The 13,415-nt window shown below is 34.3% G+C and overlaps 1 protein-coding gene across 2 annotated transcripts in view; it reads left to right on the forward strand.

The window, feature by feature from the left end:
• AGPS (alkylglycerone phosphate synthase) overlaps nt 1–13,415 on the forward strand; it is a 144,190-nt gene that overhangs the window by 27,268 nt on the left and 103,507 nt on the right. For both annotated transcript variants that reach the window (XM_043577137.1, XM_043577138.1), the window contains exon 2: nt 7,216–7,305. In XM_043577137.1, coding sequence (XP_043433072.1) covers nt 7,216–7,305 — 90 coding nt within the window. The remainder of the gene's footprint in view (nt 1–7,215; nt 7,306–13,415) is intronic.

The raw sequence follows: 13,415 nt of genomic DNA on the forward strand, positions 1-13,415 counted from the left end.
CTTCTTTCCCTGCTTCTTTGTGCCTCTGTCTATAAGGTTCCTGCCCCTCTCCCCCATACTTATACATTCCTTTTTCTTCCATTCATTGATTCATAGCAAATGTAATAGGATTTCAACCTTGGGGACACAATTTTTGACCCTTGAATTCAGGTTTTGAAAAGTTTCTTCTGAGAAGTACCACTTTTTTGTGAACTCTAAAGAGTTGACTGTAGCAAGTTAAATACATATTTGGTTTGCTGAATATTTGAAGCTGATTCATTCTGAATGGAATTCTATTATTTAAAAAAAAAAAATGTGAGGATTGCTGAGAAATCCAACAGTGGGTTTTATAATAAACCATCATGGAATATCTATGTATATGTGAAAGAAAGAATTGTTTTCTTGAAGAGAAACTGCACTGAGATTCAAGGGCTGAGCAACATATTTGCTTCAGATACAGAGTTGTGGTAATCATACCTTTTTAGTCCATGGTATTTGCAAATAGTATAATACTATTAATAAAATGCTAATAAAGTAGCATAACACTATTTAATCAAATTAAAAATACACAAAGTAACACTGCATATTTTACAAAACACATACACATATACTCGAGAACATTTATGGATGCCCTTGGAAGGGGGCAGATAGGATTAGAAATCAGAGATGGAGGAAAAGAAAAGAGAGGCCTCTTTTGTTCATAGACAAATGCCATGAACTAAAAAAAATAGTATGTTGTAGATCTTTTACCTGTTTTCTCCTTTTGTGTTCTCTGCTGTTTAACCTTTCTATGTTTCTGTGTATGTATCTATCTTCCTTATTGCTTTTGGTTGCTGCATATTCTTTCACAGAATTTACTTAACACTTATCCATTCCTTTAGTGATGCCTCTAGCTACTCTTACAAATAATGCTCCAGAGAATATATCAAAGCTATTCCCTTATGGAACTGTCTGTGAATTCCTCCTGAGTATAAACCCAGGAGTTGTATAGCTGGGTCATAGAAATGGCATTACCTATGAAAACTTAGCACACGATTGATCCATGGAGTAGTTTATCAGTAATGCATTTGGGTTTCCTTCTCCATGTTCTTGCTAACAATGTTCTCTGTCATAAATCTTATATTTAGTCCATTTTACACTATCACATTGGAAGAAATTAGAAAGTTGATTAATAATTTATCACGTGCAAGGACCAAATTTTTATTATGGCCACTAGAGATTTAAAACTTATAATGAGGATGTGGAAGGAAGATTGAAATTCATGTTGAAGTTTAAAGTGTCACAGAATCATGTCCATGTTTTGCAAGGAGAAGGTATACTGTCTAGAGGTAAGGGATATTATCTTGTTGAACTGTCCAGAAGCCTAATCTTGTCAGGATACTAGAGTCAATCATATTCAGGTGGTCTATCTTGTGTAAACTATCTTCATTAGTGACCAAAGTTAATTAGAATGCCAATAGACTAATTCATGGTGAAAAAGCAAAATTATCAAACCTGGTAATTTATTTGGTTTATTTGGTTCAGTTGGCCACTTTTTCTTGGTAGAAAATAAAATATAATCAGAAGAGTTGGTTGGTGAGTTTTATATCAGGGCAAAAGGAAGTATTCTGTGATTCAGATGTTTGTATCAAGCTATCGAAACCTGATGACATCTATTTTCTAAGTCAAATGTTTTAATAGTCTTGGAGTCATGAGATTTGTAGCAGTGTTAAGTGACAATAATTTATCCATACCTTTTAAAAAAATTTTTAAGTTTATTCTGTGAGAGACGGGGGGCAGGGGAGAAAGAGAGAGAGAGAGAGAGAGAGAGAGAGAAGCCCAAGCAGGCCCCACACTCTAAGTCCAGAGCCCAATGTGGGGCTTGAACTCACGAACCCTTGAGAGCATGATCTGAGACAAAATCAAAGGTTAATCATCTGAGCCACCCAGGTGGCCCTTCTATGTCTTTAAAAAAAAAATTTTTTTTTTATTCTTTTTTGTAAAGGGGCTTTCTCTTATAGTATACATAAATTATTATACTTATAACTAAGTTACTTAGATTAACAAAAGAGAATTAGTTGCACTGTTAGATTGAGGCAGTAAGTATTGTAAATGGTTTTACATAGTTTTGGTATTGAATTTTTAGAAATAATTTTGTAGGAATTATAGAATAGACATGATATTTAAATTTATTTTAAAACATGTACATTTTAAATTAAATTTAGAATTAGTGTTCCATAGTTTTTCTCCCTCATTAGGCCTTTATATTTCTAATGGTAACTTAGCTTCATTTTTTTTTAATAAAAGAAGTTAGGATTACTATTTCATTTATAGGGATATTTTTGTAAAATATCTTTTTAGGGATATATTTGTTGATCAGTTCTTGGTATCTCAACTCTTTATTTACTTCACTTTCATGATTTCCTTTAGGTTATCTTGGTCCTAAGGTAATTAAGCACACAACCTGATAGTAAGGATTTTTAATTAGTACAAAAAAATCCTGAAAGTTTTTTTAATTTTTAACTTCTACATTTTGTACTACATATGGGATTAATTTGAATTTATCTGATGCTGAGCATGGTTTGTTAGAAATCCAGCATTGAGGCTTAAGTTTCATACTTCAGTTTTTATTTTCTAAAAGCTCTGAGATCATAGTACCTTTTTCTCATTGTTTGAATTAGAAATGATAGATAAAAATTTGATTTTCATCAGAACTAAGTAATGAAGTATCTTTTATTAGAATTTTGATTATTGGAATTATATGGAAAAAATTCTTTTTTTTTAGTTATCACTTAACTGAGTTTTTTACTGCTGAGCCAAAATAAAATTAGGTTAAAGCATGTTTTCCTTTTCCTTTTTTTCTAGTGAAAAGTATAATTAGAAATAGCAGTGGTAGAAACCATGCATTTATATCAGGATGCTTGAAATTTATTAGTATTAGAGGAGTAGTAATCTATGTGTATATAGAGACTTAAAAGTGGACATCTCCCAATTTAAGAAAAGATCTCTGGTTTTCATAATAATAGTGCTAAATCTAAATACTTCAGTTAAAAATTGTGCAAACCACAGCACTGGGAAATAATATATATATCATGGGAGAATACTGCCACCTTGTGTATACATGATGCTACATTATGTCTCCATTTTCTTTTGTTATGCCAGCTAAAACAAAGTGCTTCTTCACCATTTGGTACTGTGGTCAGATATGTAAATGGTAAAACATTTGTTTTATTTTTTTCGTGTAACAAAATCAAACGGACTTATCTTTTTTCTTGGCAGGAGGAAGGGTCTTATATTTTGAAGACCTTAAATTTAGTGTAAAGTTAGCTCTAAGAATTGGAAAGTCTGAGGGATCAGTCTGGTTAATTGATCTTTGGGGTCAGTAGAAAATTGAATCTTTTTATTTGAATCTTACGGAATGTTGATATTTCTTTGATCATTCCTCATTTTAGTGCTTGCCATGGTTTTGGGATCATTATTCTGAATGCCAGAATTCATATACTATACATAAAGGAAGTGAGGGCACTGGGGTTCCTGACATCACCATAGTCCTTGATTTTCAAATGTTTCCCTTAAGATCAAGTGCAGAAGAATGGCTATAATAATAACATGTAATAGTGCTTTGAAAAATATTGATGTCAATGAAAAAGGGTTCCTTTAAATCATTTTGGTTACTTGAGGGCATGATTTGGTGGGTTTAAGACATTACCTTTCTAAAGAGGAAGAGTCACAAGACTGGGGGTTCACTTTCTGATGCTTACAACTAGCTTAGCTGTGTAATCATGAGAGCTTCTCTGGGCACAAGTTTCTTCATTTGAAAAATGAGCAATTGAACTAGGTGATTTCTCAGGATCTTTTTTTTTAGTTTTAGAATTCTGTGATTGTGTGAGGTTTTACTTTTAACTTTTTAAAAATGTTAATGCTATAATGCCCTTCAAGTTACTCATTATATTTTCTGTATAAGAAGTTATTTTGAAAGTTTAATGTAATCACATAGTTGTGTTTAATGGTCATAGAATATATTAGTAATTTGAAGGGATACCTGTGTACAAAAGTTTAAAACCAGAAGCCCGGGAAATTCACCTACTTTTTTATTTAACACATGGGGTACTTGAAGATATCAGAAGATCGATTTTGGGGTAACCTAGATTTTAAATATATACTATTTTAAGCAACATAACACTGTTTTGGGAGTGTGGGGGGGTACAAATGGATTCCAAATGCTTACATTTCAACTTCTGGGATGGCTCTAAAAGTTGTTATAAATATGGTAAGCCCATATCATGGGCAGAATTTTCTAATTGAGACGAAAAGAGAGAAAAAAGTAGCTTTAGCCTATAGTTGAAAACTTGGGAATTCCTTAGGATATTACCCAACTGAAAATTTAAGGCCAGTGATTCTTCAGAATGTAAATCTTTTCATTTTTGAGTGCACAGCAGCAGATATTTCCTGCTTCCCTTGATTCATTTTTCTTGTGCAGTGCCAAGAGTGAACACATGTAGTCAGGTTTTGCTTTTTACTTTGAGGCCATATGGGAATAATTGTTTAAAATTCTACACATAATTTTAAGGCAAAGGATTCTCATTGTTAAGTTATGTAAACATGCCAAATTTAACATCTGTACTGGAATAATTTCCCAGTGCCTACTGATTGTAATACCAAAGCAAAAGAACTATATTGGTATTTTTGCATTTATTTTGTATAACACCAAACTGTTGTTTTATAGAATACAGCCTTCATGACAAATGTTTAAATTCAGTATTAAAATGCATTTCAGAAATGAAAATTTATGCACATATTATAAAACATTAAAGATATTACTTGGGTGCCTGGGTGGCTCAGTTGGTTAGGCCGCTGACTTCCGCTCAGGTCATGATCTTGCAGTTTGTGAGTTCAAGCCCCGCGTTGGGCTCTGTGCTGACAGCTCAGAGCCTGGAGCCTACTTCAGATTCTGTTCTCCCCCTCTCTCTACCCCTCCCTTGCTCACGCTCTGTGTCTCTCTGTCTCTCAATAATAAATAAATGTTTACAAAAATTACAAAAAAACATTAAAGATGTTAATTAAAATGTACATATATATCATCTTCATGTAAATTATTATGGAAATATAATAAAATATTAAGTGAATTATATTTCATAAAAGTGAAGAGAATTACGAAAAAAGTAAAGCAGATGATATCTTATTCAGTTTTTAGAAAATGTAATCTTGGGGCGCCTGGGTGGCGCAGTCGGTTAAGCGTCCGACATCAGCCAGGTCACGATCTCGCGGTCTGTGAGTTCGAGCCCCGCGTCGGGCTCTGGGCTGATGGCTCAGAGCCTGGAACCTGTTTCCGATTCTGTGTCTCCCTCTCTCTCTGCCCCTCCCCCGTTCATGCTCTGTCTCTCTCTGTCCCAAAAATAAATAAACGTTGAAAAAAAAATTAAAAAAAAAAAGAAAATGTAATCTTAAGAAAATGGGTATGTTAGTGGTGATATTAGCATGAGGTTTTCCTGTAGAGATTTTTCCAAAGCTTTCTTCCATAACCTCCCTCTACAATGAGGAATGTGATATTAGAAGAAAATATTGGGCAACAGTTCATAACAGGCTCATCTACAAATCCAGTCTCTGGATAGATACTCTTGAGATATTTTTGAATAGTTTGTTTTTATATAGGGACTATAGTTTTATTGATAGCAACTTTAGTTTTAACGAGATTATGCCTGGTCTCTAATTTTCTTAATCTTATGTATGACCTTTACTTGGTTCAGTTTTGTTATGTTGGTGTTCTACTTGTTTGAAAAGCCTTTGAATTGGATGAAGAATTATGATTGTAATAAAAAATTTGCTTGTCAGTTGTCATTTTCTTCTTCCTTGGGAATTATAGAGAATTAAAATGCTTTCTAATGAGTAAATCTTTGTTATTTTGACATTAAAAAAAACTGAGATATAATTGACATGTAATTAATTTCAGGTATACCACATAATGACTCAAAATCTGTATATATTGTGAAATTATCACCACAGTAAGTCTGGTTAACATCCATCACCACGCATATTTACAGGTTTTTTCTTGTGATGTAGTTTGAAATTTTATTTTTTTTAATTAAAAAAATTTTTAATGTTTGTTTATTTATTTATTTTATGTTTATTTTTGAGAGAGAGAAAAAGACAGTGCGAGTGAGGGAAGGGCAGAGAGAGAGGGAGACACAAAATCTGAAGCAAAATCTGAGCTCCAGGCTCTGAGCTGTCAGCACAGAGCCCGACGTGGGACTCAAACCCACGAACCGTGAGATCATGGCCTGAGCTGAAGTCAGACGCTTAACTGACTGAGCCACCACCCAGGCACCCCTATTTTGAAATTTTAATGCAGCAAATAATTTCTGTGTAGAGAAGAGTTTTCTTTTCTTCATCATAGACTGCATAATTGAATTTGCAATAAGATTTGTTATCAGTTTTGAAATAACTGCCCAGATATACTAGGGCACCATGCTAAAACACAGCATTAATAATAAATGCTGACAGAGTACTTCAGTACTTCAGTGTGGTTGCTTGTTGTGTTCTGCACAGGTCCAGATCTTATGTAATGTTCAGAATTGAATCAATTATTGATTTGGATGAAAATGCTTTTTAAGACAATGAAATTCAAAATACCATATTGTTTTGGAATACTAAAAACTGGTATAGTCATTAACTGTTACATTAATATGTAGGTCAAGGTAGAGATTGGTGGATACATGGAAATTGAAGGATTTAGAATGTTTGTAAACACATCTCAGATTTTTTTATATACTTTATTAAGTGTCTACTAGTAGTGCCATTACTAGTGAACTTATTCTGTAAATTGATCTTTTCATCATAGAAGATTAATAATTGTGATTTTTCTAATATGTGCAAAAATTTGTTTCCTATTCAAGTGAGTTTTATTTTAATTGCAGAATTTTTTAGACTGTTCTATTATGTAAACTAATAACATGTACAAGATGAAGCATATTTGTACTCTAATTATATTTTTCTCCCTTGTTCCTTCTTTTTCCTTTGAATTCATTAAATTTAGTTGTTGCCCTTTGTGAAGCAGGTGCTGCTCATCAGAATGATTCTGTATTTGAAATATTAATTAATACATGGACATTTTGATGCATATTCATTCTATTTAAACTGATACACTGTTAGTGGGATCAGGTCTTTTAAATGATTGTGAAAGTTAATATCAATGATATACTATTCAGTTTTGAGATATTTAATGTAGTCTAATTTATGTATTTTTTTTTTTATTATTAGGCAAGAAGTTATGAAATGGAATGGATGGGGATATAATGATTCCAAGTTCTTCTTCAATAAGAAAGGCCAAGTTGAGTTGACTGGGAAAAGGTAACTGGTTGGTTTATTCTTTTCCTTTTTTTCCTCTTTCTTTCTATAAAAATTTTTAAACATAAATAACAAATGTATGTCATGTTAAATAACATACATAGGATAATATAATGACTCCTCCCTCGATTTAAAGTTATCAACATTTTGGGGTGCCTGGGTGGCTCGGTTGGTACACCATCCGATTTCGGCTCAGGTCATGATCTCATGATTTGTGGGTTTGAGCCGCACATTGGGCTCTGTGCTGATGGCTGAGAGCCTGAAGCCTGCTTCAGATTCTGTGTCTCCCTCTCTCTGTCCCTCCCTTGCTTGCACTCTGTCTCTTTCTCAAAAATAAATAAACATTAAAAAAATAAAAAGTAAATAAAGCTATCAACATTTTGACATAATTGCTCCTTCTTTTTTTGGTAGTACATTCCGTTGTGTCACTTCTAAATATTTACATATGTCTCCTTTGAAAGTGTAAGGATCTAATATTAGCTAATCATAATAATATCATTATCATATTTCCCAAAATAAGACAGTTTTATAATATCTGATTATCCAGTCCACATTTCCCCTGGTATCTAAAAAAATGCCATTTTATAGGTAGGTAGTTTGAATCAGGATCCCAAAAATGACTATAATCATCCTACCACCCAATTTCCATGCCACTGACTTGTTCTAAGTAACTCCCAGTTTAAGACTGGGAATTTAGGGGCACCTGGATGGCTCAGTCAGTTAAGTGTCTGACTCTTGGTTTCAGCTCAGGTCATGATCTCGTGGTTTTGTGAGTTCAAGCCTTATGTCAAGCTCTGGTTGGGATTCTCTCTCTCCCTCTCTCTCTGCCCCTCCCCCGCTTGCACTGTCTCTGTCTCTCTCAAAATAAGTAAACTTAAAAAATTTTTTTAAAAAGACTGGGAATTTACTTTTGGGTGTGGGTTATTATGGATGGTGAACAATTTTAGGTCTTTGTGAGTATAAATAGTATTTTTAAAATTAATTTTCTGAGACACATTAGGGAAGAAGTGGTGAAGAAAGAACAATCATTTGTGTGATAACTTTCACATTTCTGAAATGTTTTTGGGAATGTGTTGATAAGAATTCTAAAGAATATTTGTATTGTTACTGTTCCAGATGCAGACAGAATTGTAAAGTAAGTTCTTAGTTGATTTTAAGAACCAATCCTGCCAAAGCTGGTATTTTGGGTTTGTCTGTTGAAATCGTTTTGGAAGGACAGTGAGTATAAACACGGAAGATTTGAATGCTGGCTCTATAAATTAAAAATTGAGAGTAGGTAAAAAAATAGGATCAGATTTTTTTTTAATCTGTTCCAGGATTGTGTTTTGACTTAAAATCTATTGGGGATTAATATGATTAGGTTAATATTCTTAAAACTTACATGGTATGTCAATATATTGAAATACTAGTGAGAAATGTTTTATTCCTTTGGAGAAATTCTTTTTCTTTGCAACATAATCATTCCAGTTTTCTGACTTGAACATACTTTGTAACTGAACAAAACCTCGGGAGTAGTAATTAGGAACTAATTGTAATGAAGGTGTGAAATGTACATTTGACACTTGCTTTTTAATAGGAAAAATAAATATTATACGTATTCTCATTCCCATCTTTAAGTTTGACTGGGAAGCATATTGGTGGAGGCTTAGTTAAGAAATTGTATAATTCGGGTAGGAGGAATTTCTGGTTAAAATTAAATTTACGAGTGTTCTAAATGTTGAACGTCCCACGTTTTAAATAGAATAATGTCTAATACAGAAACTTATCAGTGTAGAAGCTGGTTTTGCCAAATCTTCTGAGGAGAAAAGAAATCTTCTGAACTTAGAAAATCAACTTCCTCTCCTTTCAGATACTGTCCTCATTTCTTCCTTTCTTTGGATCTTGAGAGAATAGCATCTTTATTTTATGGGAGAGGGCAAATAGTCCCTTATGCACAGTGCTGTTGAAAGCATTAGACACTTACTTCTGTAGGGTACTGTAGGCTATTTAGTGGTTTGTGTTGGAAGCGTATGTGTTTGAAATGAATGATTCGTCACAGAAAATATCTCAAGTAATTACATTTTAGTAGTGCCATGGGTTCAGAATCTGGTTCTTATTTCTGGTGTTCTGACACTTGATTTGTCAGTTTTCACAGAGAGGATCAGGTTTTAGAGGTCTGACATGTGCCACACTCATGGTACACTCATTGAAAACATTAGAACCCCAGTGTATTTATTCATGGTTAGATTATTCCTTTTTCAGTGTATAGAGCACTTGTTAATTCCCTTTCTGATTTTAAGATATATAGAATACAAAATTTGTAATTCAGATGTTGTTCAAAGAGCATAGATTAAGAGCAAAGGAGATTCAGTGGTCTTAAGAGAGATTTTTATCCAGGTTGTAATAGAACCGGAGAATTTTATATGTTTGGCTTGAGACTTTGGAAGATTGCTGCTGCTGCCATTCTAACCAGAATGAGTTCCTTAAAGGCCTCATTTCTTTGTATTAACTCCTGAGTTGGGTCCAGTGGGAGAAAGGGGAATCGAATGGGGTGCATCCAACTGGCAGAGCCTAGAAGGGAGACCAGTAAAGTAGATATTAGGTACATTTGCTTTAGTGGAAGGTAGCCTTTGCTCCTCACTACGACTCATCCGGAGGGTAGCTCTCCAAATACAGAAATGGAATTTAAATGCTCTAGGATTAAATACATACTACATAAACTATTTAATAACTAAAGCCAATAACTAAATAATATTCAGTTCCCATTTTAGTGCTGCCAGAAGTACCATTACCACAGAGGATAATAAACTGGATTGAATTGGATCATAGCTTTCTGTTAACCTAGTCTAGTTTCCTGGGGATAATGGTTGAATTAGTAGATTTCTCTGATTTGTATCAGAAAACATTTACATTCTTAAAGATAATAATAGCTATTTCTTAATTGAATGGCTACTGAATTATCTTAAAATAACCCTAAGATGGGTAGTCATATTTTCTTAAAAATAATTAGGGGATTGAGGGTGAGAGAGGGTAAATAGCTTACGTGAGGTCACCTGCTCAGTGGAAAGTTGTGAGTGATACCCAAATGTTTTTAAGCTTCATTCTTGTGCCGTTTCTGTTGTATTGTGCTTCTGCAGATAACCATACTCATTCATTGTATTGATCTTGTTTTCTCTCCAAACTCTGGGAGCACTTTATGGTAGCCTTCTCTACCCCTATACAGTAGCACAGTAAAGCTAGTCATCTTGTAAAAAATTACCCTGTGACAAAAATTGCTGTTGTTCTAGTGGAAGGCACAGGGCATAAGCAAAAGAAGGTTGTGATATTCTTCAAACAGAAAATGGAATTTGTGACTAGAAAGGATGAGTTATAAGAAAATACTGATTTGAACTGAACAAATCTTTGCTCTCTATAACTGCATAGAAAACACGAATAAAATACCCAAGAATGAAATAAAACAGAGCTGGGGAAAAAGAATTCTTAGGTGCCAGAAACCAAGAGTGAGTTTTAATGAAAATTTATGGGGATTCCATTTCCATTATTTCTGATCCAAATAAATTTTTATAAGCAAATGTGGTTGATTGTATGTAGTTTGGGGAGGGCAACATTGACATTTCAAACCCAGCCAAAGAAGCAATTATTATAAGCTGTTCTAGATCTTTGGGAAATATCAGAAGTTTTTTCCTGAACACAGTCTTATCTTTTGAACATATTTGTAATTTGTCAGTTTATAAATCCTTAGTTGTTTTTTTTTTTTAAGTTTATTTATTTATGTGGCAGGGGGGTCAGAGAGAGAGGGAGAGAGAGGAAATCCCAAGCAGGCTTTGCGCTGTTAGCACAGAACCCCATGCGGGGCTCGAACTCACTAACCATAAGGTCATGACCTGAGCCAAAATCAAGAGTCTGAGGCTTAACTGACTGAGCCACCCAGGCACCCCTAAATCCTTAGATTTATAATCTTGCTATACTTACTCCTTCTAGATATAGATGAATTGAGTGTGGGAATGCAAATTGGTGCAGCCGCTCTGGAAAACAGTGTGGAGGTTCCTCAGAAAATTAAAAATAGACCTACCCTATGACCCAGCAATAGCACTGCTAGGAATTTATCCAAGGGATACAGGAGTACTGATGCATAGGGGCACTTGTACCCCAATGTTTATAGCAGCACTCTCAACAATAGCCAAATTATGGAAAGAGCCTAAATGTCCATCAACTGATGAATGGATAAAGAAATTGTGGTTTATATACACAATGGAATACTACGTGGCAATGAGAAAAAATGAAATATGGCCTTTTGTAGCAACGTGGATGGAACTGGAGAGTGTGATGCTAAGTGAAATAAGCCATACAGAGAAAGACAGATACCATATGGTTTCACTCTTATGTGGATCCTGAGAAACTTAACAGAAACCCATGGGGGAGGGGAAGGGAAAAAAAAAAAAAAAAGAGGTTAGAGTGGGAGAGAGCCAAAGCATAAGAGACTCTTAAAAACTGAGAACAAACTGAGGGTTGATGGGGGGTGGGAGGGAGGGGAGGGTGGGTGATGGGTATTGAGGAGGGCACCTTTTGGGATGAGCACTGGGTGTTGTATGGAAACCAATTTGACAATAAATTTCATATATTAAAAAAAAAAAGTCCTCATGGGTTTAATCAGCAGAAGGCAATACTTCAGAGCTAATGCTGTAGCTTTCTACAAACTAAAATTTTTGAAAAGTGTCATTTTTCTTGGACTTTAAAGGTATTATACATTAATTGGTGCTTACAAAGCACAAGTTAGTGTTTAGATGGAGAGACTTTGTTTGGGTTTGTTGTACTTTATATTTTCAGTGGTATTAAAGTTTTATCTGATTATAAAAGACTTTTAAATTGCTTAGCAATTGTGGAACTTACTCTGGGATAGATAGTTGTGTGTACTAATATTTTGCTGCCTCTGTCCACTGCCGCAGAGTGAGAGGACTTTGTCTTTAGTCACAGTAAATCTTGATGTGCACTTCATTCTTGGATATTTATGTTCACAGAATTTTCTTTCCACACAGTGATTTCTTTGGTCTTAAAAGCTTCCCCTGGTTCTATATCTTCTACAATATAGGTCAGTTCTGTCCTGAGGAAAGGTGGTGAGTTGATCTCACCTTATATTTTACAACAAGAACTATTTCTTTTTTTTTTTAATTTTATTTTTAATGTTTATTTTTGAAACAGAGAGAGAGAGAGAGAGAGAGAGAGAGAGAGAGAGAGCATGAGCGGAGGAGGGGCAGAGAGAGAGGGAGACAGAATCTGAAGCAGCTTTCAGGCTCTGAGCTGTCAGCACGGAGCCCAACGCAGGGTTTGAACTCACAAGCCGTGAGATCATGACCTGAGTCGAAGTTGGGTGTTTAACCAACTGAGCCACCCACGTGCCCCAACAAGAACCATTTCGTAAAGTTTTCAAACTAATCTTCAACCATGAGTAAAGATCCATTTAAGAGTCACCTGTTTCAATAATTGGTACAGGCACCTGGCTTTCCTCTTATCACATTTCTGGCAAAATTTTCCTATTTTGTGCCTGTATATTCATCCTATCAATTAAGTGTCTTTGTAGCTTTAACTAAACTAGATTGTAAGTTTCTTAAGAACTGAAGTTATAATATTAATTCTGTGTGTCCTACAGTGCTCAGTACAGTCTTCTATGAGTGTTATATGCTTTTTATAATTCTGGATATATATCTAAACTATTTTACTGTAATAATCAAGTTGTTCCATAGCTGTTTCTTCAGTTAAATACTGCTGATTCCTTTAACTTTTCTTATAATGTTTCTTTTCAGTCAATTTACTTCTTTGATTTCAAAGTTTTAATTTTTACTTCATGATCTTTTGTGAGATTTTTGGAACCCTTGGCAGTATGCTAGGTTTATGATTATGAAGTCAGGTTTCTTTTACTGTTTTTCAAATCCTGGGGCATTAGATGCAAGAAAAAGTACAATTGAAAAATTTACATTCTGACACGGATCTCTTGTATGTTTTGTGCTGGACTTGTAGTTAATGGAGCAAAATCTTAAATAGAATATTCTGTGCAAGATACTTCTTCAAAGTCTGAAATACTGTGCATTCAGATGTAGAAGTATATTGTGTTTATCTTAGTGGTAGAATGTAGTTTT

The sequence above is a fragment of the Prionailurus bengalensis genome, chromosome C1, assembly GCF_016509475.1.
Source record: "Prionailurus bengalensis isolate Pbe53 chromosome C1, Fcat_Pben_1.1_paternal_pri, whole genome shotgun sequence".
NCBI lineage: Eukaryota > Metazoa > Chordata > Mammalia > Carnivora > Felidae > Prionailurus > Prionailurus bengalensis.